The sequence below is a fragment of the Bos javanicus genome, chromosome 3 (assembly GCF_032452875.1).
Source record: "Bos javanicus breed banteng chromosome 3, ARS-OSU_banteng_1.0, whole genome shotgun sequence".
NCBI classification, from domain to species: domain Eukaryota; kingdom Metazoa; phylum Chordata; class Mammalia; order Artiodactyla; family Bovidae; genus Bos; species Bos javanicus.
This window is the reverse complement of record NC_083870.1, coordinates 29,788,162-29,813,711: the sequence shown is the minus strand read 5'-3', so window position 1 is coordinate 29,813,711 and position 25,550 is coordinate 29,788,162. Positions and strand designations below refer to the sequence as shown.

The 25,550-nt window shown below is 43.1% G+C and overlaps 3 protein-coding genes and 1 pseudogene across 7 annotated transcripts; 2 read left to right on the top strand and 2 right to left on the bottom strand.

Moving 5' to 3' along the window:
• Positions 1-266: 266 nt before the first annotated feature.
• LOC133243970 (UPF0729 protein C18orf32 homolog) lies at positions 267-1,480 on the top strand. Its single transcript, XM_061410666.1, has one exon. The coding sequence runs from the start codon at positions 1,204-1,206 to the stop codon at positions 1,432-1,434; it is 231 nt and encodes a 76-aa protein (XP_061266650.1). The 5' UTR covers positions 267-1,203; the 3' UTR covers positions 1,435-1,480.
• Positions 1,481-1,990: 510 nt separating this feature from the next.
• Positions 1,991-6,943, bottom strand: BCL2L15 (BCL2 like 15). The gene is made up of 4 exons (XM_061410659.1): positions 6,524-6,943; positions 6,092-6,213; positions 3,028-3,252; positions 1,991-2,128 (listed from the first exon to the last, which is right to left on the bottom strand). Exons 1-4 carry the CDS (start codon positions 6,645-6,647, stop codon positions 2,111-2,113), a joined length of 489 nt encoding a protein of 162 aa, XP_061266643.1. The 5' UTR covers positions 6,648-6,943; the 3' UTR covers positions 1,991-2,110.
• Positions 6,944-8,573: 1,630 nt separating this feature from the next.
• Positions 8,574-11,634, top strand: LOC133243950 (ARL14 effector protein-like; annotated as a pseudogene).
• Positions 11,635-13,122: 1,488 nt separating this feature from the next.
• Positions 13,123-25,545, bottom strand: AP4B1 (adaptor related protein complex 4 subunit beta 1). Of its 5 annotated transcripts, none has more exons than XM_061410634.1 (11): positions 25,480-25,545; positions 24,848-25,035; positions 22,972-23,196; positions 22,398-22,528; positions 21,723-21,870; positions 20,671-21,167; positions 19,243-19,326; positions 17,678-17,781; positions 16,711-16,918; positions 16,007-16,288; positions 13,123-15,761 (listed from the first exon to the last, which is right to left on the bottom strand). In XM_061410634.1, exons 2-11 carry the CDS (start codon positions 24,958-24,960, stop codon positions 15,334-15,336), a joined length of 2,220 nt encoding a protein of 739 aa, XP_061266618.1. In that variant the 5' UTR covers positions 24,961-25,035; positions 25,480-25,545; the 3' UTR covers positions 13,123-15,333. The 5 variants fall into 5 exon arrangements, with proteins under 5 accessions (XP_061266618.1, XP_061266617.1, XP_061266613.1 ...); XM_061410633.1 differs by lacking the exon at positions 25,480-25,545 and adding an exon at positions 25,338-25,426; XM_061410629.1 differs by lacking the exon at positions 25,480-25,545 and adding an exon at positions 25,236-25,353.
• Between the last annotated feature and the right edge of the window lie 5 nt (positions 25,546-25,550).

The following is a 25,550-nucleotide window of genomic DNA, read 5'->3' as shown; positions in this document are numbered from 1 at the left end:
ACTAACGAACACTCAAACTAAATTCTGATTAAGAGTCATCCTATCTATGGTTTCTTTTGGAATTATCAGGATTGCAACAGAGTTTAAATTACTCAAGGAGAAATGGTCATGGAGCTCTGGAGCAGAGGTCTGAAAACTTAAAGGGCCAGAGAGTAGACATTTTAAGTTTTACAGGACAGGCTATATGGTGTCCGCCATAACTCAACTCTGCGGTTGCAATGCTACAACAGCCATAGGTAATATGTAAACAAGTGTGTGTAGTTGCATTCCAATAAAACTTTCTTAAAAAAAAAAAAAAAAGCTATGGGCTGATTTGGTCTGTGGGTTGTAATTCCCCAACCCTTGCTTGAATGTGATGGTTCTCAAAATTTGTGTGCACATCAGAATCACCAGTGGGACCAATTAAAAAGGTAGGAACCTAGGCCCCAGCCTACCCTTACCAAAACAGAATCTCTAGGGATGCAGCCTGGAAATCAGCAATGTATAAGGTCCACAAGTGGCAAGTGAGCTGCACTTCGAGAAACACTGTGGCATGTACACAGCCGGCTTCATCTAAGCTAGGATGGCCCTGTAGTCCCACAAGGGGGCCAGCACTTCCTGTTTTCTGTAGTCATAGAAATGCAGTGACTGCTCTGTTGCTCTTTGGCCTTTCTAATAGAATAGCAGATGAACAGACTGCTATTTTCTTGCTTCCAGCCTTGACAATATATAAAATAATTTGGCTCCAGTGAAATTTACATGAGATTCAGGTTATGAATTTAAAAGAAAATCCTCAACTTAAAATAACAAGATTTTCTAAACCAAAGATCTCCCTGAAATGCTTTAGACTGCAAAATTAGTAGACCAGATGCCTTATCGGAGGATGGAGCTAAATCTGATGGAATGGTTCACTGTGGGCTCCCTTTTCCCTACACTATCTCCAGCAACCTGCCCTGTTGCCTGGAACTCCACTTCTAAAGTCATTACTTTGTGTCTGGAGGTCTTTGTTGCACTAAAAAATCTCATTAAAACTACTGTGTCACTGTGGAAGACCCCTCATGTAAAAACAGAAAGTATAAAAATCTCTGTAGAGTGCCCGTGGGATTTGTGGCCGGTGAGCCGAACCGGGTAGTGGTCTGCGGGGATCGGGGCGGCGTGGGCGGCCGGCCTCGGTGCGCAGCGCGGCTCTCCTGCCCTCACGTTTAGGAACTCACATCCGGGACAATGGTGTGCATTCCCTGCATCGTCATTCCAGTTCTGCTCTGGGTCTACGAAAAGTTCCTGGAGCCATATGTATACCCTCTGATCTCCCCCTTTGTTAGCCGTATGTGGCCTCGGAAAGCTATACGAGAAACCAATGATAAAAACAAAGGCAAAGTGGACTGTAAGGGTGCAGACATAAATGGATTACCAACAAGAGGACCAACAGAAATGTCTGATAAAAAGAAAGACTAAACTGATTGTCCCGAAGGATCTCATTGTTTTAAAAATGGACCTGATACTATGAAGCATCTTCTTTGTAATTGTCTCTGATCTTTTTCCAAGACCAGAATTTGGGTTGATATTAATAGTTTAGACATTTACCTATGCTAATCAGGGAATACCTGGCATTTGTATTTAAAATGTAGCTAGTTATATTTAACAACCTCATTTCTGATTTCCTTTTTCATTAAAGTAGTTTTCATTTCTTTTATTTCAGTTTTAAAAATATGAATAAATATATAAGGTTTGTGCCAGTAGACACTGTTACTAAGTCAGTACCTAGAAATTATTGGGGGCTCTAGCTTTTTTTATTCAGGCTCTTCAAATTTGAGGAGTGTAATTTTACTGTGAAACATTGCAGTGAGACTGTGCAGTCAAATGAAAGGTAGTTTTTGGAGATGATAATGACTTGAAATAAAGATGTAATTACTGTCCAAAAAAAAAAAAAAATCTCTGTAGACCTCTGGGAGATGCTCCTAACTTTAACAATCAGTAGAAAAGAGATGATTCAGCTAAATTCAGTGCTGTCTAAGAGAAAGAGGGTTTTTATTTGGTTGTTTTTAATTTGGTTGATTTTAATCACCAGAGATCAATCATCTGATCAGTCAAAGAAGTCCTGTTCAGGCTGGGAAACAGCTCCATCTCTTCTTCAGCCCTCCAGATTTTCCTAGGAAAGACAATGAATATCCTACAGTCAAAGGGATGGTCTTCAGGAACTCCCTTAAGAAACCAGAAAGACCTGCAGACACCTTAAGGGAAGGTAGCTCCTATTAAGGCTTTTGCTCATCCTGAAAATGAAGACATGCTCCACGGAGCAGATGCTCTAAGGCATAGGCTTAGAACGCTGCCTATCGTTACCACTACAGCAGATATCATTGTTCTTGGTTAGACAATAGTAAGATGATTCTGAACTTCCTCAACACACACCCAAAACATGTTAGGGGAAGGAGACCCAGAAACTTACCAAGGGGTAGAGCAAAGTCAGACTGATGTTACAACCTCACCATAAATAAAATCACAGATGATTATGTGAAGGAAGTAGAAATTAGTTTGACAAAGTTAGCAGTCAATATTTTAGGCAACCTGCCTCTGGGGTCCAGGGCTTCCCTGGTAGCTTAACGGTAAAGAGTCTGCCTGCAATGCAGGAGACAATGCAAGAGATGCAGCTTCGATTTCTGGGTCAGGAAGATCCTCTGGAGGAGGGCATGGCAACCTACTTCAGTTTTTTTGTCTGGAGAATCCCATGGACAGAGAAGCCTGGTAGGCTACAGTCCATAGGGTCGCAAAGAGTTGGCCATGACTGAAGCAATTTAGCATGCATGCATGCATGAACACTCTGGGGTCCAAGACCTGCTGGCTGAGCTTCTGACTGCTCCCCTTTTCCATGGCAAAAAAACCCCCGAATAATCCTGTCATTTTCAGCAAAGTTGGAAGTCCTGTTTACCTGCATGGTTTCCAACTGACAGAAAGAACCATGAACTGGAGTCTCAGGTATTAATATAAATATATATATTAATATAAAAACAATGCCAATGGCCAGCAAAGCCAGGGGTCCAAAACACTTACCCATCCGCCCTGGCCCTGGATGTACTCTCGGATGGCAGTGTTGCCATTGATCATATTCGTTATGGGCCTCACCACCTGTCTTGCCACCTCAGGAGCCACGCGGGCCACATGTTCAAGAAGTTTCACTGACACTGCCAGAAAGGCTCTCTCATAAGCCAAGCTGGAATCTTGGGCACACCAGGCATTGCTGAGAGATTTTACTGTGTTCTGAAGTACAATTCCTGCCTGGGGAAAGACAGAAGATATATCAGTGGAGTATCACTAAAAAGGTACAGGAGGCTGCAGTTGCAGGAATCCAGTAAAGCAAGTGTTTCTCAAAGAACGGCAAGGACATATTGGTTGTATCTAAGGTAATCTTTTTTTTTTCCAATTAAGTAAATTTATTTTGAGATAATATTTTTTCAAACTTTTTATTTTGTATTGGGATATAGCTGATTAACAGTGTTGTGAGTTTCAGGTGAACAGTGAAGGGACTCAACCGTATATATACATGTATCCATTCTTCCCCCAACTCCCCTCCCATCCCTAAGGTAATCTTAAAGAATAAATGGATAAACTTTTCTTTTTTTTTTTTTTTAAACTTTTCTTATTTTAATATTTTTTAATTTATTGCAATGGGTATTAGAAAAAAAAAATAAGTAGCCCATCAAACCCACAATTTGCTTAGGATGAACAAAATTATTAAAGAAAAAAAAAATGATTTGAAAGAAAAATCCTAAGTACATGATAGTAGAGCTGGTCAAATCCTGAATGTCTGGCTTAAATGACTGAAGTCTTAGAAACTCTAAAGTAAAAAATAGATTAAGCTTTTCCTCTTCCTTTACCCTTCCCCAAAAGTTTGATCCAAAAGCCATTATTTGGGGCCAGTGAAAGTGAAAGTTGCTCGGTCATGTCTGACTCTTTGCGATCCCATGGACTACACAGTCCATGGAATTCTCCTGACAGGTCAGAATACTGGAGTGGGTAGCCTTTCCCTTCTCCAGGGGCTCTTCCCAACCCAGGGATCAAATCTAGGTCTCCCACATTGCAGGTGGATTCTTTACCAGCTGAACCACAAGGGAAGCCCTAGGTGGGGCCAACAAAGATTTCTGTGGTGTGGCATAGAGGGCCCATGGTAGCCAGAGCAGGGTGTTAGAACCCAAAGAAGATGAGAAGGGCATCCACAGTGAGAGTGCCTATATCCTGGTTTCCAAATTATGTTCTCTGTAAAAAGAAATCAGAGTTCCCTGGAAAATGGCTAATTTCAGGTTGTAGCTTGGAAAATACAAGATCTTCTGTAAAAAAAATTAAAGTAGTACTCAAAGAATGATAGGGACATGCCAAAATCACAGTCCAGATTGAAAGGAGTCCTACTGGTAGAATCTGGGGCAATTTGGGCATACAAATAAATAATGATAGCAACAGATTATAACCCATTGAATAAAGTAGGAATTCATGAGTCCACATTGAAATGAAAAATAAGGTCAAAATATGAAAAGGCAGTCAATTTTATGGTAATGGAGAGAAACCAGACATTTGGTGGCAAGCATGCTGTGGTGTATACAGAAATGGAATTATGTGGTACACATGAAACTTGGGCTTCCCTAGGGGCTCACAGAGTAAAGAATCTGCCTGCAATGCCTGAGACCTGGGTTTGATCCCTGGATGGATCCCCTGGAGAAGGGAATGGCAACCCACTCCAGTACTCTTGCCTGGAGAATCCCCATGGACAGAGGAACCTGGAGGTCATGAGGTCATGAGTCCATGAGGTCAGAAAGGGTCAGACACGACTGAGCAACTAAGCACACACACACAGTTTCCTTACCTGCTTAAATGGATATTAAGTCAGAAAACTGAGGACCGATCAGCAGTCCCTGACTTTTTTGGCACCAGGGGCCAGTTTCGTGGAAGACTATTTTTCCACAGACTAGGGGTGGGGGGATGGTTTCAAGATGATTTAAACTCATTACATTTATTGTGTACTTTATTTCTATTATTATTACATCAGCTCTACCTCAGGTCATCAGGGATTAGATCTTACAGGTTGGGGTCACCTGGCCTATAGGTTCTACAGTCTAAGTTGTGTGAATACAGCAAGTGGACAAAATTGGGTTAGATGTTTGCTCTCACAGTGTTATACATACATGGGGAAAAGCTGCACTACAATTGCTTCTATGATGCCTCATAGAGTAGTGTAAGGATTAAATGAGATAATAAGTGTAAAACATTTAGAATATTGTCTGACACATGGTAAGTAATGCGTTAATACTAGCTGTCATTATTGATATTAATTAGCAACCTCTTCTAAAACATGGTCTATGGTATTTATATCCAATACAGAATCCAAGAATCAGGACTCTGATGAAAAGCCAGATACACCTAAGTGGGCTGCTGTAAGTACTTATTCCCCATTGCATCAGACTTGTCAAATGCCTATCCTTCCTGTATATAGTTTTATTGCTGGATCTCGAGGGGAAAAAAGATGCCCATTACCAACAAAATAAATGCTTCCCTTGTGACTGAGCTGGTAAAAAGTCTGCCTGCAATGCGGGAGACCTGGGTTCGATCCCTGGGTTAGGAAGATCCTCCTGGAGAAGGGAAAGGTTACCCATTCCAGTATTCTGACCTGGAGAATTCCATGGACTGTTTAGTCCGTGGGTTCGCAAAGAGTTGGGACATGACTGAGGGACTTTCACTTTCACCAGCAAAATATTTTAAAAGGTGCTAAAAGAATAGAATGTTTTACCAAGAATAAAAAACATTTTACCAATGTTTTACCAAGAGTGTGTGTGTGTGTATATATATATACACACATTCTATGCCATAAAGCACAGCTCTGATGAAAAACAATCAGAAGGCTGATGAGCCTGTGCCAAAAGCTTTTTACCTCAATACCACTTTGTCTTTGATTAACTGCTAAAAACTTGGAATTGAAGAATTCCTGCTGTATCTCCTTGGATGCAGTAAGCCCCCAAATCTTTCATAGAACATTTTTAGTCACAGTTGTATAGGCATAGTAAGAGAACGGTGTCTGAAATAGAATAAACCAGAAGCCAAAAATAGAAAGAAGTAGTGGAAACTTGACCTGTCCTCGAATGGTTTCTGCAATGACATTTTTGGCAGAAGCTTCCAATTCTCCATTGAATTTGTCACCCAGCATCCGAAGGCGACCCGCAATGATGGCCACATCAAAAGAGGAAACCTCCCCTAAAAAGGAGCACAGTCGCATTTATCACAATGCCTGAAGTGATGGCAAGCCCCAGGGACCTGAGCATTGAAGCAAGTTCTCTAGATTTCTAAACAATCCAGTCCTCATCCTCCCAAGAAAATCTTTAATATAGTGTCAACACCAATAGACAAAAAATTCTCCCTTCACTGAGAATCTCTTTCCCTGCTACGAGGACTCCAGATATTGCTGAAAACTTAGTTTGCCTTTTGAGACTTCAGAGGAAATAAGTTAGCAGATTCAGATTTTCTTACTGACTTGCAATTACCACCTCAGGCCCAGAAGCCTTACCTGAATCTGATTCATCTTCACATTGTAGGGTCCGGTTACCAACCTCCCAAGCGGGGCCTAAGAAGTCGGTGAGGAGAGCGTTCACTATGCATTCTGTTTGTTCCTCAAAAGTTCGGGGGCTCATTTTAGATGTATGTTTGCAGTCAAGTTTTGCTTTCCTACAGAACAAGCAATTCAGTTCAGCAGGAAGTCAGAAACCCTGGTAAACCAGATGTGTCCTCATGTAAAGTTACTTAATGGGACATGGGGTCCTGGAGTCTTTCCGTCCACCTGTCTTCAAAGCAGCTGCCCAGAAAGGGCGAGACTGTTCTGCAGAGCTCACCCGCACACAGCTGGGGAGGCTTATTGAAGACTTTCAGTTCCCTGAGAGCCACACCCAAGCCAGGGTTAATGGATAACTTAGACTAGTGACATAGCCAATCTAAAACTGAAATAGAGACAAGGAAGAGCCTCTTGGGTAATAATCACTAAGAAACTTCCTGTTGGGTTCTGGGTATGGTGTAATTTAAAGAAAGAAGTTTTTGAAGTTACATTACACAAACATTCAAGTCCTGATGGCATTCATTTGCCACAATGGCACATTGATTATTTACTGAGTACCTGTGTGTAAGGAACTGCACATACTTGGCATATAAATAATCCAGAAAAATGACACAGATACAGGTCCTATCCTCATGGGGCTCACACCTGGACATAAATGACAGATATTAAATAACTAATCACATAATTTCTTGTGCTTATTGAAATATAGTGTGTAATAAGGAAACAAACCAAAATAAAGAAGGTTTCCTTTAAGTTGAAACATCTGAGAGGAGCTCCGAAGGACAAGTAAGGACTCATTAGGCAAAGAGTAGGAGTAAAACCATTCCAGATAGAAGGAACATGACATATAAAAGCTGAGGAGATGAATAAAAATTGGGGCATTTGAGGAATTGTAAATGGGAATAATATAAAGTATTTCACAGGGAAATAATGAGGATTAAATAAGATAATGTTATGTGGAAGGATCAAGCAGTATCTGAAATATGTGTGTGTGTTAGTTGCTCAGTCACATCCAACTCTTTGCGATGCTATGGACTGTAGTCATCCAGGCTCCTCTGTCCATGGGATTCTCCACGCAAGAATTCTGGAGTGGGTTGCCATTCCCTTCTCCAGGGTATATCCTTGACCCAGGGAAACCTGGGTCTCCTGCTTTGCAGGTAATTCTTTACTGTCTGAGCCATCAGGGAAACCCACCTGAAATACAGCAAGAGTTAAATGTCTTCCTTTTAGCCCAAGGTCTAATCACCAAGATGAAAGGAATCTGGGATCTATTCTCTAATAGAATTAACTGGGTTCTTCCAACAGGGCTGGACTCCATCAGTGTTTTACAGGTTCTCAGGACTGGACACTTATTTTTAGTGGTTGCCTTCTTAATGGAGCTATACCTAGATTCTGGGTTTGTGTCTCAGAAGCAGCACTCAAACCTATCAACTTTTCCAGGGTATTCTGACCTGGTGAACTAGTAGGTCGACATTCAAGCATAAACAGTAAGTTAATTGTTCAAAGTGGAATTTCTAGCTTGCAAAATATTCAGAGCCAATCTTCTGCTTTCTATTCCATTCTAAAAAAAAAAAAGATCATACGTTCTTTTGGGACTAGGAATAGGAATTATATAGCTAAAGGGTCATTTTTATTTGTCATTATCACTAAGGCTAAAAACAGTGTCTAAGTAGCTTTCAGACCTCTAATGTCAGAAGATTCTGCAAAGATAATTCTAGGCCAAAGTCCTTTCACACTAAAGCTAGCCACTGACAAGTTAAGGATTCCAACAAATACATTTATAACATACTCCCAAAATAATACACAAAAACAAAAAAAAAATTGTAAGATACAATCCAGCTGGTGTTAAATAGCCTCCCCAAGGTAAGTGGCATCAGTAAGCAGTAGAACAGAAATTTAAAACCAAGTATGTCTTACTATTGATAGTAATAGTAAGACTATTACTATTGTAATGGTTGTAAGAAGCCTACCATACCAGGCTTCTTACTATTGATAGTAAGACATACTTGGTTTTAAATTTCTGTTTAAAGGTTTACTATCAATAGTAAACCTTTCCCCATAATAATAAACCACCTTCCTTATTTCACTACTGGTATACATATGGGCAAATGAAATTTTGGGAATCTAATCTTTGCATAATCTTATATATCCTTTGCATTATTTCATACAGTCAATGGTGTAAGGCTAGAGAACCAGAGTATATCTTTCATGAGCAATGTGGGGTAAAATTTCCTCCTTTATTTACTTCTCTCTGGGCATTCAATGGAGAAGGCAATGGCACCCCACTCCAGTACTTTGCCTGGAAAATCCCATGGATGGAGGAGCCTGGTAGGCAAGTCCATGGGGTCGCCAAGAGTCAGACATGACTGAGCGACTTCACTTTCACTTTTCACTTTCATGCATTGGAGAAGGAAATGGCAACCCACTTCAGTGTTCTTGTCTGGAGAATCCCAGGGACGGGGAGCCTGGTGGCTGCCGTCTGTGGGATCACACAGAGTCGAACACGACTGAAGTGACTTAGCAGCAGCAGCAGGGCCTTCAATGGAATACCCGTCCAACCATTCCTTCCCCTCCCTGCCCCCAGCCCATATACTCTTCACTCGTGTAGTCCAAATATTGTACTCTTAATTATTACTGAAAAATGAGGCCGGAATTTTTTCACTTTCACTTGCTTCTTGCTGCTCTGGTCATAATTTATATATTTTTCCTAAAGCCTCATCTCATTATATCATTAGCTCAAAATCCAGGATCTTGTCATCTGTACCAGGCCTGCATGTGAATGAGGATCCTGGGGTACAGCTCCTATCAATGTGATGACCTGTAACTAAGAAAAAAAGTTCTTTGTCTCCTCACCCCTAAACACTCAACCTATGAAAAAGTGATAGAATAATTGTAACATAACTCCAATTCAAAAAGGAGGAGGGAATGGAGGCATCTAACATTTGCTGGTCCATAGCTGTAAAATGATCATCAAAGTGAAGTTGCTCAATCGTGTCCGAGTCTTTGCGACCCCATGGACTGTAGCCTACCATACCAGGCTTCTTAGTCATGGGATTTTCCAGGCAAGAGTACTGGAGTGGGTTGCCATTTCCTTCTCCAGGGGATCTTCCCGACCCAGGGATCGAACCCGGATCTCCCACATTTTAGGCAGATGCTTTACCCTCTGAGCCACCAGGGAAGCCCAAAAATGATCATCAGGAATTATGTAAATGATTGCTTCTGTAATGTTCCAAAGCACCACAGTCATTGGTGGGCCCTCATTATATGTGTTACCAAGACATTAGGACATTTTTCTAAAAGCACAGTATCAACCACCTTCATAGATTTTAAAGATAAGCATCTGCCTATATCATCAAACCAATATATCTGCAGAGACTAGAGAGTGCTCCTAGGGAGGAGGAATATTAAATAATTAACTTCATTTTATGAAAGTAAAAGTGTTAGTCGCTCAGTCACGTCCAACTCTTTGGGACCCCATGGACTATAGCCCACCAGGCTCCTCTGTTCGTGGAATTCTCCAGGCAAGAATACTGGAGTGGGTTGCCATTCCCTTCTCCAGGGGAGTCTTCCTGACCAGGATTCGAACCCGGGTCTCCTGCACAGCAGGCAGATTCTTTACCATCTGAGCCACCAGGGAAACCTTAATCATTTTGCTTGTATAAATGAGTAAAACCAGGTGATAGTTAAGAAAAGTCAGTTCTTCATTGAGATGATTTTTAAATTGTTGCTGCTGTTGTTCAGTCGCTCGGTCATGTCCGACTCTTTGCAACCCCATGGACTGCAGCATTCCAGGCTTCCTGTCCATCACCAACTCCCAGAGCTTGCTCAAATTCATGTCCAGAGAGGTGGCGGGTGTGGTGCATACTGGGTCGGTGGAGAGCTCGAGCTAAAGGGTGATCTGCTAGAGAGTGATCTCTAGGTGAAAATCAGAAAGAGGAAATTTACTAGAATCAAGATCAAGTATGATGGATCCATGTTCAGTTGGAGTCCAGCTTCGGACCACAAATGAGTGTCATAAAACCCATTATACTCGTCATAAGGTTTCAAGACTTTGCAAGAATTGTCATCAAATGACATGCTTCTACTTCAACTGAGAACTGGAATGACACTTTCTGGGAACAATACAATTTGCTTCCATCATGCAAAAGTTTACATGGACAGATTTGATGATTTGCAGAAGTCATGTTGTGACCCATTTAACATACACAAAAAACTAGCCAAAAAAAATTTACATGTAATTGATTTAGATGATGCCACTTTTCTGAGTGCAAAATTTGGAAGACAGCTTGTACCTGGTTAGAAACTTTGTCCAAAATGTACACAGATAATCAATGGAAGTGTGGATGTTGATTCTGAAGACCGGCAGAAAAGAAAACCTGACTCAGATGGAAGAACTGCTAAAGCTTTGAGGTCATTACAATTTGCAAACCCAGGAAAACAAACTGAATTTGCTCCAGAAACTGGTAAAAGAGAAAAAAGAAGGCTTACCAAAAATGCAACAGCTGGTTCAGACAGACAAGTGATCCTGGCAAAGAGTAAGATCTACAATAGCCAGGGTCTCCGGATTTTCAGCGGAATGGACCTCTGTCACTGCCTCGATGAAGACTGCTTAGGCTGTTTCTATGCTTGTCCAGCCTGTGGTTCTACCAAATGTGGTACCGAATGCTGCTGTGATCGAAAGTGGCTGTATGAGCAAACTGAAATCGAAGGAGGAGAAATAATTCATAACAAACATGCTGGATAATTTGTGGTGTCCGATTGTGACCCTTTCTGTATTTCTAAAGTTCTGTAATTCTAAGATACATGTTAAAGTTGGTTTTGCCAAATGACACATATGTACTCAGTGTGCACTAACACTGCCTTTTGGGTACCTTAAGATAAATTATTTGATGTAAATTTAGATGGACTGTTTTATTACTCAGCAGTCATCTCTTCAAGCCTTTCTGGGTCAATGTAAAAAAGTAATGTATAGGCAGTCCTCTGTTTGTACAACTCCCATGTCCATAAATTTCCATGGCACTGATACAGTTAAATAAACCAGTTCCTTAACAGCAAGAACAAACAAACAACTCATGTCCATTGAGTCAGTGATGCCATCCAACCATCTCATCCTCTGTCATCCCCTTCTCCTCCCACCTTCAATCTTTCCCAGCATCAGGGTCTTTTCCAATGAGTCAGCTCTTCCCATAAGATGGCCAAAGTATTGGAGCTTCAGCTTCAGCATCAGTCCTTCCAATGAATATTCAGGATTGATTTCCTTTAGGATTGACCAGTTTTATCTCCTTGCTGTCCAAGGGACTCTCAAAAGTCTTCTCCAACACCACAGTTCAAAAGCATCAGTCCTTTGGTGCTGGCCTTCTTTATGGTCCAACTCTCACATCTGTACGTGACTATTGGAAAAACGATAACTTTGACTAATCGGGCCTTTGTCAACAAAGTGGTGTCTGCTTTCTAGGTTGTCATAGCTCTTCTCCCAGTGGGCAAGCATCTTTTAATTTCATGGCTGCAGTCACTGTCTACAGTGATTTTGGAGCCCAAGAAAATAAAGTCTGTCACTATTTCCATTGTTTCTCCATCTATTTGCCCTGAAGTGATGGGACCAGATGCCATGATCTTAGTTTTCTGAATGTTGACTTTTAAGCCAGTTTCTTCACTCTCCTCTTTCATCTTTATCAAAAGTTTAAGTTCCTCTTTGCATTCTGCCAACAGGGTGGTGTTTTCAAAAGCAACAGTTTCGTATTCTGCTACGCTTCTCACTTTACAGGAAAGCAACCAAGTAGGGCTTAATATTCTAAAAGCTCCTATAGTTAGGATCAGTGTAGTTAACTTTCAGTTCTGAGCTGTACCTAATTTTCTTTGGTTCAACATTTCAGTGATAACTCTTAATTTTTTAAGAAGTCAATCAATTTACTCAATTTCTACCACTTACATCCTGTTTCCTTCCAACACTTAAAACTGGCAGCACTTAACACTTCGACTTTGTTTTAGTACCTAATTAAACATTCAGTTTAACTGAACAAGTGAAAATATGGAAAGTGATTCTGAAGCTGTTGTGATCCTCCTCTTTCCAGTCCCTGGGGATCCAGGATCCAGATCTGTCTTTTTCAACTGTGGGTGATTTTTCACTTCCATGGTAACCTGGCAACATCTGAAAATATTTTTAGTTGCCACAACGGGGGTTTGGGGGCATCTAATGGTATAGATCAGAGATTCTGATGATTATCCTACAGTGCACAGATAAATTGGAGAAAGAAATGGCAACCCACTCCAGTGTTCTTGCCTGGAGAATCCCAGGGACGGGGGAGCCTGGTGGGCTGCCATCTATGGGGTCACACAGAGTCGGACACGACTGAAGCGACTTAGCAGCAGCACAGATAAACCTCCTACAGCAAAGAATTATATGGCCCCAAATGTCAGTAGCACCACTTCTGAGAAACCCTAGCCGAGATGGAATTCCATCTATTGTCTTCTATATGGTCGACGCAATATAACAAAACACACTTCAAACACAAGTCTACAAATACCATCAGAATCTAATTATTCAAAACTCACAGCCATTCATTCAATACTATTTATTGAGTAACCACTATCTCATAGGCACTGTAGACAGAAGGAAAGAAAGATAATCACTGTCCTTAAAAACTGTCTGGCAGAGACAGACAACTGACTAAATCCAGGTCCTTGCTAGAAAATTCAGCACTATCTGTTTTCTACTCCTATTAAAAGCTTAGCTGAGAGAAATCATAGGCAAAGCATTATTTGAAGGATATGCAGTCCAACTATGGATCCAGGTAGAAGTCCTTGAGTTAAGCTGGATGATATTTGGGTCATAGTATCTTTAGTCCTTGAAGAATGCCCTCACTAAGCTTCATACTAAAATTATGCTCTCTGTTCAGATTGACGAACACCATAGGAAAGTCATGTGAAACACTTTACTAACTTGCCACACAAGTATTCTACATACCATTCAGTGCCATCCGTGTAAAACTACATGTAAATTTCTTTTAGAAATTAGAATTGAAATATTTATTTCTCTCTGGTGACAACTACACAAGCATTCCTCTTTATTCTGGCTGCTTCCAGGTGGCGCTAGTGGTAAAGAACCCGCCTGCCAATGTAGGAGACGCAAGAGACGCAGGTTCGACCCCTGAGTTGGGAAGATCCCCTGGAGAAGGGCTTGGCAACCCACTCCAGTATTCATTCTTGGAGAATCCCCACAGACAGAGGAGCCTGGTGGGCTACAGTCCACGAGGTCACAAAGAGTCAGACATGACTGAAGCTACTTAGCATGCAAATCACTTACAAAGCTAAATACAACCTCAACTGTATCAACTATGTAGGCCCTTTCAGCCTGGACATTTGTATACTTTCCCATCCCTAATCCAGCTGGTCTTAACAGGTATTTTTATTTTTCCTATGCTGGGTTCTCTGGTTATTTTTACTTGACCATCAGTTTATTACATCTGTTTTGGCCATAAGTTGTCTCCATGTATAAAATGTGGTCAGTTATGAAGAAAATTAAACGTGAAAAAGAGTGGCAAGAAAACAATTACAATAGTACTGCTGTGCTGTGCTAAGTCACTTCAGTCTGGCTCTTTGCGACGCTATGGACTATAGTTTACCAGGCTCCTCTGTCCATGGGATTCTCCAGGCAAGAATACTGGAATGGGTTTTCTTCCAGGGGATCTTCCCAAACCAGGGTTCGAACCCACGCCTCTTACATCTCCTGCACTGGGAGGTGGGTCCTTTAGCGCCACCTCAATAGTACTTCGAGACATATGCACTGACTGCTTTCACAGCTTGAATGAAACCCCTAAGGAAGGCAGCGAGGGTCACAGAAAACATCCTAAAAGAGCTCATACCTGAACTGAACACCAAAAGATAGACTAAGTGTTTCTTAAAAAGATATGAGGGTGAGGAAATAATCTAGGCAAGAAATAAAAGCACAGAGATAAGAGAGAGCTGAGTATATTCAGGGAACTGCAAGTGCTTTGCTTTTGCCAGAACACGGGGTATTTTGGTGAGCATTGAGACATGGCACAGAGGAGGAACTTTGGAGACCATGCTAGGGCTTTGAACTCTGGCCTAAAAAGCATGATTAGAAATATTATGGAGAAGGCAATGGCACCCCACTCAAGTACTCTTGCCTGGAAAATCCCATAGACGGAGGAGCCTGGTAGACTGCAGTCCATGGGGTCGCTAAGAGTCGGACAGGACTGAGCTTTTCACTTTTCACTTTCATGCACTGGAGAAGGAAATGGCAAGCCACTCCAGTGTTCTTGCCTGGAGAATCCCAGGGACTGGGGAGCCTGGTGGGCTGCCATCTCTGGGGTCACACAGAGTTGGACACAACTGAAGCTACTTAGCAGCAGCAGCAGCAGAAATATAACAGTAAGGAATTTACTGTAGTAATCCAGGGAAGAAAGATGACCTTTACAAGCTCATGTCCCTGTCAGTTTCCAGACACATCAGACATCTTTAATTAGTAAAATAATCCCTTAAACTAATTAGAAAAGAATACAAATTCTACCCTCACCCTCTCCCCAACAACATTAACCTTTACAACATCACTTGGAAACGTGGGATCATTAACCAATAGGTATGAGAGAAACATGTCAATGTTCTTTGGACAAAAATGGAAGAATCCTCACTCCCAGATTCCCCTTCTCCTTTGCATTTGATATTATCTGGACTTACAAGCAGTGATAATAAGAAAAACTAAGGAACTCTGACAGCTATTCATCTCACTCAGGACAGACAAGAAGCCGTTATGATTTTATGTCTCCAATCGTTCCGATCACAGTTTCTAAAACAGAAATAAAACTCTTCAGTGTCTCTGTCCTTGCCTCGCTTTGTTTCACTGAGATCTGCATTTGCAAATTCGCAGGCTCCAGCAGCAGTTCTGTTAGGAACAGACAGCCAGTGTCGTCCTGAGCACTGAGGTAGGCTTTCCATGGCTGAGTCCCAGCCCGGCTCATCGCGATGGTCTGGATGTTCACGACTTGCAGCGCCATCTGCAGGGTGTCAGGATGGACTGCTCCCTGCCACTGGAACACCTGCTGATGAGCAACTTTGAGGCTCAGCCAAGTTTTCTCAAAACACTCAGCAGTAAGCTGGTGATTGGGGATGAGCATAAGGGCTCCGGAATCAGGGAGTTCCTGAACCCTCTCCTTGTTCTCTTCGGGAATCAGGGGTCCTACAAGAGTCAGAAAGCTTATTTAAGAGATGCTCTTAGTCTGCTGAAACTACATTTTTAAATCTAGATTTCCAAAAGTACACAATGTGATTTTTATCTTTGGAGAAATGGCTTAAATAACCAATGGCAAATTTTCTTGTTCACAAAGACAAAATTCAAGCAACAATCTGAAGTTTAGCTGGGTTACTTTACTCTCTACTATAAAGATTTTTCATGACAAGATAGAAAATAAGAATGATTTTTACCTGATGTGGGAAAGGCTGCAGTGTTAGGAAGCTCTGGGCCATGATGTTCTACTCCCTGGCATTTAGATAGGGTTGCCCAGCGGGCTTTGCCGTATACTGGCACCAGAGTGTTGAAGTCCAAGGCCCAGCTGTTCACAGGTCTTTCTGCCTGATCCTCCAAAAGTCTGAGGGAAGGGTCAGATTTAGGGCTACACAGGATCTGCTTTGCTTCACTGATGCCAGCTAAGAGGAGGCGATAATAGAAGAGACCTCGATCTCGTACTGCCATGTCCTTTTCTTCCTCTGAGGTAAGATAACAGATTGAGTTAATTAAAAACAAAAACATTCTTTCTATCCCTGTGCCCACCAGAATAGGAGGGAGGAAACCCTAGAAAATGTTGACATTTTCTCCTTGGGTCCCAGACACGGCTCATCGAACAATGAAAGCTGTGAGAACCTCTACGACCGACCATGAAAGTGTTAGTCGTTCAGCTGTGTCTGACTCTTGGTGATCACATGGACTGTAGTCCACGAGGCTCCTCTGTCCATGGGATTCTCCAGGCAAGAATACTGGAGTGAGTTGCCATTCCCTTCTCTGGGGGATCTTTCCAACCCAGGGATCAATCCCGGGTCTCCTGCATTGCAGGCAGGTTCTTTATCATCTGAGCCACCAGGAGGTATACACAGCTGGCCACAGCAAGTACCATTCCCTCTGAAGAGCCTACCTATGCAGTAGTGTAACAAGCGGCCTAGCATGTCCTGGCATTCAGCCGGGCGAGAGAAGAAGAGGCGCAGCACAGCTGTGAGCAGCTCCATTTTGACAGCTGGGAACGTCTCTGACTTCACATTCTCTATGAAGTCTTCCAACACATAAGGAGCATTGGGGATTCTCTTCCCATGGACACCGAGTAACCAGATAAGTGCCTGCTTCCCCTAGGGAATTAGGGAGTAAGAACAGATGCTTAACATTTGGCTGTCCAAAACCCAGGCGAGAGCAGACGGCAGACAGCAGCAGGTTTTGCTTTTCCCTTAGAGTTAGCAGAAAAAGTATATTTTATTTGCTTCAACTTGCATTTATTGATCTACCCCCTACTAAACTCTCTACAACAAACAGGAATGAAATTATACCACAAAAAAGGAGACTTATGACTCTCACGCCTATGTTGTTTAAGCAGTAAAGATTCCTCAGTTTTGGGGCTTTGGCCCCAATTTGGGGTTTCATGCTTCAGTGGAAGTTACTGGAAGATTTCCCTAAGTTACTCCATTAAAGTGGTGATTAACCTAGAGTGCACATCAGAATCGCCTGCAAGGCTCCTTGAAACTATGTGTCCAGGGTTCCCACTTCTGAATATCTGAGTAGATCTGGGATGAAGCCTAAACATATGTAGAAAGTCCACAAATGACTCTGCTTTTCATGCCAGCTGAAAACCCTATGGTCTAAATCTCTCGTTCAAAATAATGAATATGTTACATGAGAATAATGGTATCAAAATATTTGTAAGGAAACCATAGTTAAATCCTAATGTTTTCATAATTTATATCCCGCCTACACCCAAAACAGAATCTGAGGTGGCAATCGATTCTAAGAATTCCCACTTCAGACACTGGATAGAAAGAATAATTAGATTCCATTTCACAGCAGGTCCCAAGCACTTCCCCTTTATCCGGAAGTAAAGGAGAATCGTAGTCTACCTCACTGTCTTGAATGTTCTCCTCACAGCCGGGCAGGGCCTGACACACAGCTTCCATACACTGAGGACACAACCATGCCAGGTCTCGGAAAGTCTGCACCACCACTGCAGCACAGCTCAGAACACAAGAGCACAGGGTTAGAGCCTCCGTGTGGGAAGGAATCTTAAGAAAAGTCACACAGTCAGGCTGCGGGAATGTCTGCAAAATGGGTGTTGAAGGGGGTGGTCAGTGATCACCTGAGAAATGTCTGGCATGGGCAACAATTTCTTAAATGAATGTTGCTCTTCTCTGATTGCCATGAGGATACAAGAATTAATGTATGTAAAGGCACTTGGTAAACTGGAAAGCCATATACAAATGTGGGGAAGTGCTGCTGTTGAATGATGCTCTGAAGTATAAATGGAGACACTTGGGCTGGGGCTATGGTGAAGCGAGCAAGGTGCCGGGTTGTAAAACACAAGAGGACACACAGAGGTAGCCCCTGCATGAACCTGAGACTGAGTGACTCTCTATATACATTACATATACACATATATATATATTGTCTTCTCATAAGGCTTTTTGTTTTAGCTGTGCTGGGTCTTCGTTGCTGTGCAGGCTTTTTTCTAGTTGTGGTAAGTGGGGGCTACTCTCCCGTTGCTGTGCATGGGCTTCTCATTGCTGTGGCTTTTCTTGTCGCAGGGCATAGGCTCTAGGCGCACGGGCTTCAGTAGCTGTGACGCGCTGGCTTAGCTGCCCCGCTGCATGTGGAATCTCCTCACACCAGGGACTAAACCCGTGTCCCCTGCATTGGCAGGTGGGTTCTTAAACACTAGGCCGCCAGGGAAGGCCTCCGTTCTGGCTCATCACAGGACGCTGCATACAGACCCCTGTGCTGTACAGCAGGACCTTGTTGTTTATCCATGGTCTATATAATAGTGAGCCCCTCTTTAAATGTCTGTATCCTTGGCACCTTGTTTGCGTCATTCTAGTCCCAGGCCTGGCAGCCACTGCTTACAGTTGCTGTTGTAAAGCAAAAAGAGGGACAAAGGTGGGGAAATGACAAGCAAGGTCATCCTGCTGCTGCTGCTAAGTCACTTCAGTCGTGTCCGACTCTGTGCGACCCCATAGACGGCAGCCCATTAGGCTCCTCTGTCCCTGGGATTCTCCAGGCAAGAACACTGGAGTGGGTTGCCATTTCCTTCTCCAAGCATGAAAGTGAAAAGTGAAAGTAAAGTCGCTCAGTCATGCCCGACCCTTAGCGACCCCATGGACTGCAGCCTACCAGGCTCCTCCATCCATGGGATTTTCCAGGCAAGAGTACTGGAGTGGGTTGCCATTGCCTTCTCCAAAGGTCATCCTAGCACCCTTCATTAGCTATACAGCAGCCTTGAAGACTCACGGCAACCTGAAGACTCCCTGCCCTGTTAGGTCTATATGCTCCTCTGATGGCAACAGATGATGACGTAAAGAAAAACTTAAATCTCTCATATTCAGCAACAAACATGTTCTGAGAAACCATCACAGGCCAGGAAATTGGTTCCCCTCCGAAACACACAAAAAAATCCTAGAATGGTAGCTATTACCCGTGGTAATGTGCTCTTGTCGAAGCCCCAGCAACTCTGTTAGAATCTGCATACACTGATCTGTGTAGGTCCTGGCGATGCCACCTACAGAGGAAGGAAAGCAGAAAAAGTGTTAAATCAAATATTACCACCTCATTCTAAAACAATTTCCTATCAACCAAAAACAAAGAGCACAGGAAACACCTAAAAAAAAATACCACACCTTGCTTGATGAAATAAGAGTTTAAGAGAACTTAGGTAAAAATGAATTCCCCATTGAACAAGGTTGAAAACTTTCAGGGTATTTATGTGGCAGCCAGTTTGTTGCAGCACACATACACAGGAGTATTCCTGCTGGGACACTTGACCGCAGCCTCCGGATGGCAGGATTTCTACTTCCCTCTTTGTTTCCTTTTCTCTGCCCCTAAAAATAGCCATACTTTATTCTACATAGGAGAGTTCCTTCTCCTCCTTCCCTTGAAGTCCTCCGAAACTGAGCTCCCCAGCTGCTTTCATGCTGTGGCTCACTCTAGCTCTTTAAATTCCCGACACGGTAGTGTGAAAAGGTCTGTAGGCCTTAGGTTTTACTCCATGTTGGTCTACTCAGCATAATACGGAGTAGCCCAGAGTAGAAGCTCAATAAATGATTGTTGAATTGACACAGGACTTTGAGTCAGGAAAGCTGGGTTTCAGTCCCAGTTCAGGAACTATATAAACTTTGGGCAATTTAAGAACCTCTTTGTGCCCGAGTTGCTTCATCTTGAAAACCAAGTTAATAACCACTTGTCCACTTTTCTTGACTGTCTCACAAGACTGTGGGAAGATGATACACAGAAACGCATTTTCGGTAAGGTACAACAAAAGGCAATATAAATTGTGTTGGACTTCCCGGATGGTCCAACAGTGGATGGGAATCTGCCTGCCGATGCAGGGGGACACGGGTTCGATCCCCGTTCCAGGAAGATCCCACTTGCCGTGGGGCAGCTAAGCCCAGGAGCCTCAACTACCCAGCCAGCGCACCAGAGCCCAAGAGCTACAGCTAGGGAAGTCGGTGCACCTAGAGTCCATGCTCCACAAAAAGAGAAGCCACACAATGAGAAGCCCGTGTACCACGACAAAGAGTAGTCCCCGCTCTCCTCAACTAGAGAAAGCCTCAGAACAGCAGCTAAGACCCAGTGCAACCCAAAATAAATAAATGTTTTTTAAAATCAGTGAATTAATCATGTGATAGTTTGAATCACCTGTAGTCTGTATCCTAGAAAGACATGGCAACACTGGTGTTGACCAAAAGAGCCTTCCTCCTCCACTTACTCGTAGTCACTGACCCAAGTTTTTGGTGCTAGATACTTTCCCTTGAAGCAAGACTCATTCCCTTTTGCTCGCTGTGGTTCCCCAGCTCTCTAGCTGTTTGGTGTAGGCTCTCACGAAGGAAAAGCAGCAGACACCTACCAATGGCGAGGATGGCGGCCTGCGCGAAGTCGGCAGACACGTCGGTGCAGTACCCTCGAAGCTCCTCCAGCACCTGCTGCACATTCTCGTCGTTCACCAGCTCACACAGCACCTCCACCTTCTGGAGCTTGATGTAGTGCGGCTCTGAATAGGAGCAGAAAAACTTCTTGTAGTGGCTGCTGAAGTGACCTGGCAAGCTGTGCAGGATCTGGCGCACATGGCAGAGGGCAGCAAAGCAGAGCTCTCGGCTCTCTGAAGAACAGGCAGCCAGCAGAGGGCCTTTGACTTGCATGAGCACATCGGTCTGCACGTGGGGGAATTTTTTGGCCAAGATCAGAAAGAGTTTGGTGGCTCCCATCACCACGCCTGGGCTGCTGCTCTTGAGAAAACTGTCCAACAGATTGAGAATGTCAAACAGCTCCTCCTCACTTCGGGGTTGGTAGCGGAGCAGAAAGTTCAAGACTTCAGCCTGGCCCCACTGGTCCAGTTTTGACATTCTATCCAAAAAAGAAAACAAATGGGCTATGTTAGCAACAAAATTAGGACCACCTCCATGCGACTGCTCTGTCACTAGTCATCTGCTCATCACAATAAGGGGGGAATTCTTAAAAATAGGTTGTACCATAATCGAATTATTCTTTTTACATATTACTTAAAGTTTATACAAAGTCTTTAAATAACAAGATGAGTTCACAGTACAAATGCATACTCATCTAGGGCCAAAGACATGATTGCTATACCCTAGACCCAGACTCTCTATACTGTAAGATAGTATGTGTGAATGGCTTAGTTTGGGGGACATAATGACTGCAGGGACAGAACCTATCCCCGAAGGATCTTTCTGCCATCTCTCTATATTATCAAAAGAAACTAAGACCAAAAAACACAAAACTTACAATGAAACATGAGGTGGTTAATGGTTACAGTTAATGGTTACAGCTCTACAGAAATTGTTCAAGAACCTCTCCTTCATTCAATACATCAACAAGATCCCACTATGATGCAGAGATGCAGATCTGATCATGATAAAAAGAGAACAGAGGCATCCAAACCGATTTAAGAGATGGTGGGCGATGGGCTTATTGATCACAACACCTCCTTCCTGTTTCAGAATTTCCTCTAGAGACCTCAGGCAGTTCACAACCACAATTGGATCCTGGTCGCGCAGCAAACTATATAATTCATTTACCAGGGCACCATCTACAAAAGAACAAAGATTTCATATAAACAGAAGCTTCAGAGTCATGGGGATAGAGCCAGAATAATAGTTCCAGGCAGACAAAACTGAACTTCTCTGCTATTACACAAAAGTAACAAAGGCAGTAACAACATACAAGGCTAAAAACTGCTATGTCCAGACTATCCTAAGTAGTTGATGCAAAGAATTTCACCTGAACCCCAAAGAAAGGACTTCTTTAATCTCAGAAAATACCAAGCCTTGCATCCTACTTAAAAGAGACACCTAGGGTGGAAGGGAAGTTCAAGAGGGAGAGGATATATGTATATTTCTGGATGATTCATGTTGTTCTATGGCAGAAACCAACACAACATGTAAAGCAATTATCCTCCAAATAAAAATAAATTTAAGAAATAAAATGAAATTTTAAAAAAGGGACATCCAGTAGAACCACATTATTATTTTCTACCAAAACGACATAATGTTTTACAAAGTCATATAATGGAAGCACAAATAAATACTGAGGATGATAGATTACATTGAAACTTACCCACTTCAGAGTCTCCATGAAGATTATGCATCTTGGCACAGCCAAGGACTGCTACCCTCCTGACATATGAAGCCTTATCCCGCAGACCATTGAGGATTGGCTGTTGGATATATTCCTGCACACCAGGCATCCTAAGCAACACATTCTGGAGTCAGCCAGATCCTAAAGTACTAGTGTTGACATAATTTAGCCCCTATTCACTTAACAGAGGGTTTAGTAGATGTTTGAATATGCATTGGTCAGACTCTTCTCAACAAACTCAAGAAAGCTGCTGCCAAACTTAAAAAGCATCACTTGACTTTTCATGTGGAATAATGCTGCAAAGGCAAGTTAAAATACACACACATTTAGAAATCTTTAACCATCTCACTGAGAGTAAGGTAGAAAAAATCCCTTAATAAAATCATCTATGTAGTTTTTTAAACCAAAGTAATGGCTGACAACCTGAGTTCCGGTTACAACCATGTTTTCCCCAGTATTAAGAAGCTCAAATAAATTGTCATCATTAAAAATCTGCCTGTGACCACATGAACTCTTCAGCCACTGGGATGCAGGAAGGGAAGAGTGTGCTCACCTGAGGCTACACATGCTCCGTAATGCCAGCCCTCGTACCATTGGGTTGGGGTCCGAACAGTCTTTGCACAGTGTATTGATGGCCAGGAGAGCCAGATCTGGTTTCAGAGGAGCGTAGGTACACATGTAGAGATAAACTAACTTCTTCTGAACAATATCTACAGTGGCACTAGCTTTCACCATTTCCATGAAAACACCAGACATGTCCACCCCTTGAGTCATGTGCCTGAAACCAACACACAGCAGGGAAAAGTACAATTTATAATCCCCAACCCCCCACCACCAACCTACAGAAAGCCTTTTACTTATACATGTCCTGGATAGCTAACTAGGTTGTGACCTTTTAGAGGGAAGCAACCAGGTCTACCTTTTCTATCATATCACATAAAAACTTAACACGGCCTGCAATAAACGTTCTTCTATTCATTCAACAAACACTTACAGAATTCCTAGTACTGATACATTGCAATGGCATTCAGCTTTTACATTCCAGGGATGTGTTCTGGGGACATAATCTGAGGAAGGCATGTTCTCGGATCTGAAGGAACTCAAATCTACCAAGCAGGCAGACAAGGACACCTCTAATTACAGAATGACTCATAAGTATTACAACAGAAATAACAGATAAGGTGCAGTGGGTATCTAACACTGCCAAGAAGTAATACTTGAGCCAAATTAGCAGGAGCTCCAGACAAGTGTAGTAGATGGGTAATGACACACACTGTGGACATGAGCAAGAATGGTATATTCTTTTGACAGTCTGAAGGTAGTTAACAGGGTGTTCCTTGGATGTTATGGTAAGAAATTTGGACTTTATTCTATAGGAATTTGAGGGGATGTCTGTTCAAAATGCAGATTCCTGGGTTCCATCCCACCTACTGAAATCAGAATTACTGGATTGAATGAAATCTTTACATTTTCTTAAAAAGCATTAAAATTTTAAAAAGCATTCTTAAAAACTTCTGTGCATGCTAAAGTTTGTGATACAAAGTTTGCTACAGGCAAGAGATATATTGTCAAATTCATATATTGGAAAATCATTCTAACTGAAATGGGAGCAAGATGACCTAATACTCTGCTGTTGTTTTAGTCACTCAAGATGACCTGATACTTTGTTGTAGTTTAGTTGCTAAGACACATCGGACTCTTTTTGCATCCCCATGGACTGTGGCCTGCCAGGCTCCTCTGTCCATGGGATTTCCCAGGAAAGGATCCTGGAGTCGGTTGCCATTCCCTTCTCCAGGGGATCTTCCTGACCCAGGTATGGAACTGGAGTCTCTTGCGTTGGCAGTGGATTCTTTACCACTGAGTCAGCAGGGAAGCCCTGACCTACTCTTAAACTACTGCAATTCCTTTTTATAAAGAAACCAGAACAGCAGTGCCAATTTTTAAAAAAGAGGATGGATATTTAGAACCATAAATCCATACCACCTGACTTCAGCAGTGAAGATCAGGTGTCATCAAGACTGACTCCCACACTTGGTCAGCTGGGTGGTGACATTTATCAATACAATACAAGCTGAAGAGCAGGTCTGGGAAGCTGGAGGGAAGAATGCAGGTGCTATTTTGCATGTCTTTGAAGACGTCTCCAGGCAGAAATGCCAAGCAAGCAATAGGATGTGTGAGTCTGAGGATAAAAAAGGACGTCTGTACTAGATATAGATCAGCAGTACAAGTTCAAGATATGGATGAAACCACCCAGCTGAGTAAAAGAAGAAAAATATGCCCCACAAGGGAGACTTAGATGTCATTCCAGAGCAGCAGAAAGGCCAAACCGTACAACTGCCATGTATGAAAGTTCATTAACTCTTTCTGCGCAGCCATGGGGAGAGAGGCCTGCTGGGGATGGCAATGGGGGATAGGGCTTTAGGTGATACCTAATCACTCGCTGGATGACACTCCGATAGCGCAGCCTATCAGCCTGAATGTGAGGATTACACAGAGCCTTCTTCAGCTCCTTCACCACGTCCTCGGAGCCAAGATACGGCATCTTCTCCAACAGTCACGGGGCAGTTTCCACAGATCCCTAGGGAACTCGGGCTCCTTCTAGCCCTGATGTGGGGACCTGGGTAAAGGAAATGTCAGTCAGTGAAGGGACAACAGGCGCGATCTCTGCCCCAGCCTTGTCTTCCCCAAGGCCCGCAACCAGGACCTAGCATACTCAACTTCAACCCTCTCGCTTCCGGGAGAGGCCCACCCGAGGCTCTGCGATTCTATCCCGGGACCTGCAGGCTGGTTCGCCCCGCCCACAGAGCTCTCCCCAACCTCTAGGTCCTCGGCTTGATTTCCAGCCCGGCAGCCAACTGTCCGTGAACCCCTCCCTCTCCAGTTCCAGCCTTTCTTGCGCCTCCACGCGGTTGCCGTCACCTTGAGGCCCAATCAAGCTCTCTGCGGAAGTCCCGCCTCCTCTAGAGGGACCGCGTAGAGCAGCTGCCAATCACCCTCTCCCAGTGAGCGCCGAGAGCAGCCTGGATCCCGACCTTTGGGTGCCCTTCCCCCAACCTCTCACCTCCCGGCGCTGCCGCGCGGCTCCCTCTGGTGGAGCTGCTGCGGGCAATCGGAAGTTGGCTACTTCGGCCT